Raw genomic sequence first — 3,142 nt, forward strand, 5'->3', positions numbered from 1 at the left:
ATTTCAGGAGCCCCTAAACCCCCCCCCAGGAAAAAAAAAAAAAAAAAAGTAAATAGTAAATGACTAACAACACCCCTGCCCCTCCAGTTCCTTCCCTTACTAACAAAGCCCCAAGTAACAAGACAATGAAGTCAGACTCCAAGGTGGACTTCCCACCTGTCTTTAAGGGAGGAACACAGTCTGAGGGCAGGTTGAGTCAAGAATCTCTAGGTCGAGGCAAGAAGGTCACACAGCATTTCCTGCCTCTAGGAGAAAACAGGCCATAAGAGCCAAACTGCCCTCTTACTGTGACTCCCAGCTCCACTCCTCCTGAGCTGTGGGACCTTGGGCAAGTGATTACATTTCCTGGGGTTCACGTTCACCATCTGGAAAATGGAGAATAGTGCCTACTTCATAGGGTTTTGTGATGATTAAATAAGATACTAAGTGGAAAGTGATTGAAATAATTCCCAGTGCATAGTAAGGACTCAATAAACATGGTAACCATTGCTATGAATCTTAGGGAGGGGCGTGGTGGAGGACTTGGGGGCAACTTTCCCCTCCACCTACCTGGATTTTCTGGCTTCTGTCCTCTTCAGTCTCTAATTCCAACAACTCGTCAATGTTGACTTCATCGGGCATGTCTGCCTCCTAAGGCAGGGAGAAAAGAAAGCTGGTCAGGTGCCCTTTTCCCTCCCTCCCCTGCCTTTGTCCAGGGGCTCTGTAGGAGCCCAGGCCCCAGGGCCCAGCTGGCGGGTTCTGGAGCAATAGTGTGGCAGTCAGGGACAGCACCGCCAAGGCGGGACATCTGGGTGTTGGGGGTGGGAGTGACAGATGAGTTGACAGAGGCCCAGGGCCTGTACCAGCTCAAATGCCTGGGCCCCTGGGCCTCAGGGACCTCGGGGCTGTCATGGGTCTCTCTGCTTGGCCCCAGTTCCCACAGCGGGGAAACAGGCCTGGTGGAGTTTTGGAATGTCAGATTCTGGGACTCAGGAGAGGGGCTGGCTCTGCCCTTTCAAGGAAAAGTCTGAGAGTTCGGTGTGGGGGAGGAGAGCTAGGGGAGCTGCCAGCCAGAGCCTGCTGGGGTTGGCCCCTTGCCCCAGGGGACAGGAAGGAACACAGGGGGCCAAGTGCAACCCCCTGTGCCCAAAGAGATGGCCACCAAGCCCCTCCCCCCCAAAGTAGGTGGGATGAGCCATGAGCCTAACTTTAAGTGACTAAGAGGGGGACTCTTAATGGCCTCTTGGGCCAGAGGGCCAAACTCAGGCTGGCTCAGTATCCCTGCAGGGGACAGAACCCAGCTGTCTGAGCAAGAGATCTGAGTCTACAGATTTTTTCTTTCCTCACCCAAAGTTCTGCTGACTTTAGTGCAGCTTTCATGACTGGGTGTTCAGCAAAGGCATGGAGTGTCTATAAGTGTGCTATACGCCTGTGGGTGCCTCTGTACAAGGAGCCAGGGCCAGCATGATGGTGCAGAGGTATGTGGCATCATGTGTGTGGCCTGCACAGGGGCCTGTGGTCCTGTGGGTGTAAAGTATGTGGCTCTGGCTTACTGTGTTTGTCTCATCGTCATGTATTACAGGCAGCCATAGTGCCCACTGCCTGAGGGTGACCTCAGGATACCACCTACCACTAGCAACTGGACTTGACTGTCATCTGTACAAGCCCATGAGTGTCTGAGAACAGAGGGACCTCATGTCACTGTGAGGGGCCATGGCTTCTACCATCTTCACACTGTGTGGAGGATTTCTGCCTCCTGTGTGTCTGTGTACTCCTGTGACCATCAGGAAGCCAGGACTGTGTCCCCAGCATGTGTGTTATACAAAGTATGACTTCCATCAGAGGCTCCAGTGAATACAGACTATAGTTCATGCTCTGTGTGCCCAGGGGCAGCTATAGTTTCTGCCATTGTATGTCCACATGTACCTACATCTTCTGCAGCTTACTCTGTTCTCTATTTGGGTGTAACTGTTATGTCTGTCATTTTTTGTTTTTGTTTTCTCAATCCTCACCCGAGGACATGCTTAGAGAGAGTGAGAGCGAGAGCAAGAGAGACAGACATTGATGTGAGAGAGAAACCTCAATCGCTGCCTTCCACAGGGCCCTCACCAGGGATTGAACTCTCAACCCAGGTACGTGCCCTGACCAACAATCAAACTGGCAACCTCTCAGTGCACTGGATGATGCTCCAACCAACTGAGCCACTCCGGCCAGGCTAGTTTCTGTCGTTTTATGCCTTGAGTGCCTGCAGCATGTCCTGTAGTTATTGTTTTTGCCTTTAGGGAGTAACGGTATGATTTAGTTGTAGTGGTTGTAGCTTGTACTATGAGTCACTACAGCTTGTGCTGGTGTATATCTATGAAGAGCTGTATGTAACTGGAGTCCTTTTATGTGAGTGTAGTTGTGTTGTGTGTCTGCATATGCTGTGGCCTGTGCCACTCTGCCTGTGGGTGCCCATGGCTGTAGCATATGTTGATCTGCAAGTGATCACAGCTTGTGTCCTTGAGGGTCTGTGTATGGCTGTTACTTCGCTCACTGTGCCTATGAGTGGCTATAGCTTTCACTGTGAACGTCTGTGAATATTGTTGCTTCCTTTGCTATGTATCCCTGCGTGGTTGTAACTCCCCTGTCACCATGTCTATGTTTGGCTTTAAGACATCCCCTCCCCCCACCCTTTCTCCAGATATGGCTGCTCTGACTCCCTAACTTTGCCTCTTCACCCCCCAGATGGTAAACCCCTGGCCCTCCCCAGATGTTTGGGCACATCTCAGGTGATTCAAGTGTGTGTCTCTGTGTCCACAAGCAGAGTGCCATCGACGGTGGATGGCCGGGCCAATAAGTGCAATGAGTGCCTGACCCCTTGGCGTGCGTGTACAGCAGCCAGCACAAGCAACCAAAGACCCCAAGGACCTATACCCGGTACCTCCCCAACGTCTCCACGCCCCTCCCTGCCTCACCCGGCCGCGGTATAGCTCCTCCAAGCGCCCGTCTATCCACTTCTCCACGTCCAGCCGCCGCTGCAGCTCCCGCCGGTCGTACTTGACTGTGACACGTGCGTGTCGTTTCTGCAGCCCCCCGGGACTGCCCCCCGGCCCGCGGGCCCGCGACGGAGCCTGCAGCTTACTCAGCACCCTCTTGCCCAGCCGCTGAGCTGCCATCGCGT

The 3,142-nt window shown here is 53.2% G+C and overlaps 1 protein-coding gene across 1 annotated transcript in view; it reads right to left on the reverse strand.

Moving 5' to 3' along the window:
- Positions 1 to 3,137, reverse strand: part of PPP1R14A (protein phosphatase 1, regulatory (inhibitor) subunit 14A) — a 4,515-nt gene extending 1,378 nt beyond the window's left edge. The window contains exons 1-2 of the mRNA XM_005872385.2: positions 2,937 to 3,137; positions 550 to 630 (exon numbers count right to left, since the gene is read on the reverse strand). Of these exons, the coding sequence (XP_005872447.1) occupies positions 550 to 630; positions 2,937 to 3,137 (282 nt within the window). The remainder of the gene's footprint in view (positions 1 to 549; positions 631 to 2,936) is intronic.
- Positions 3,138 to 3,142: the final 5 nt, after the last annotated feature.

This window comes from Myotis brandtii, unplaced genomic scaffold (genome assembly GCF_000412655.1).
Source record: "Myotis brandtii unplaced genomic scaffold, ASM41265v1 scaffold379, whole genome shotgun sequence".
NCBI lineage: Eukaryota > Metazoa > Chordata > Mammalia > Chiroptera > Vespertilionidae > Myotis > Myotis brandtii.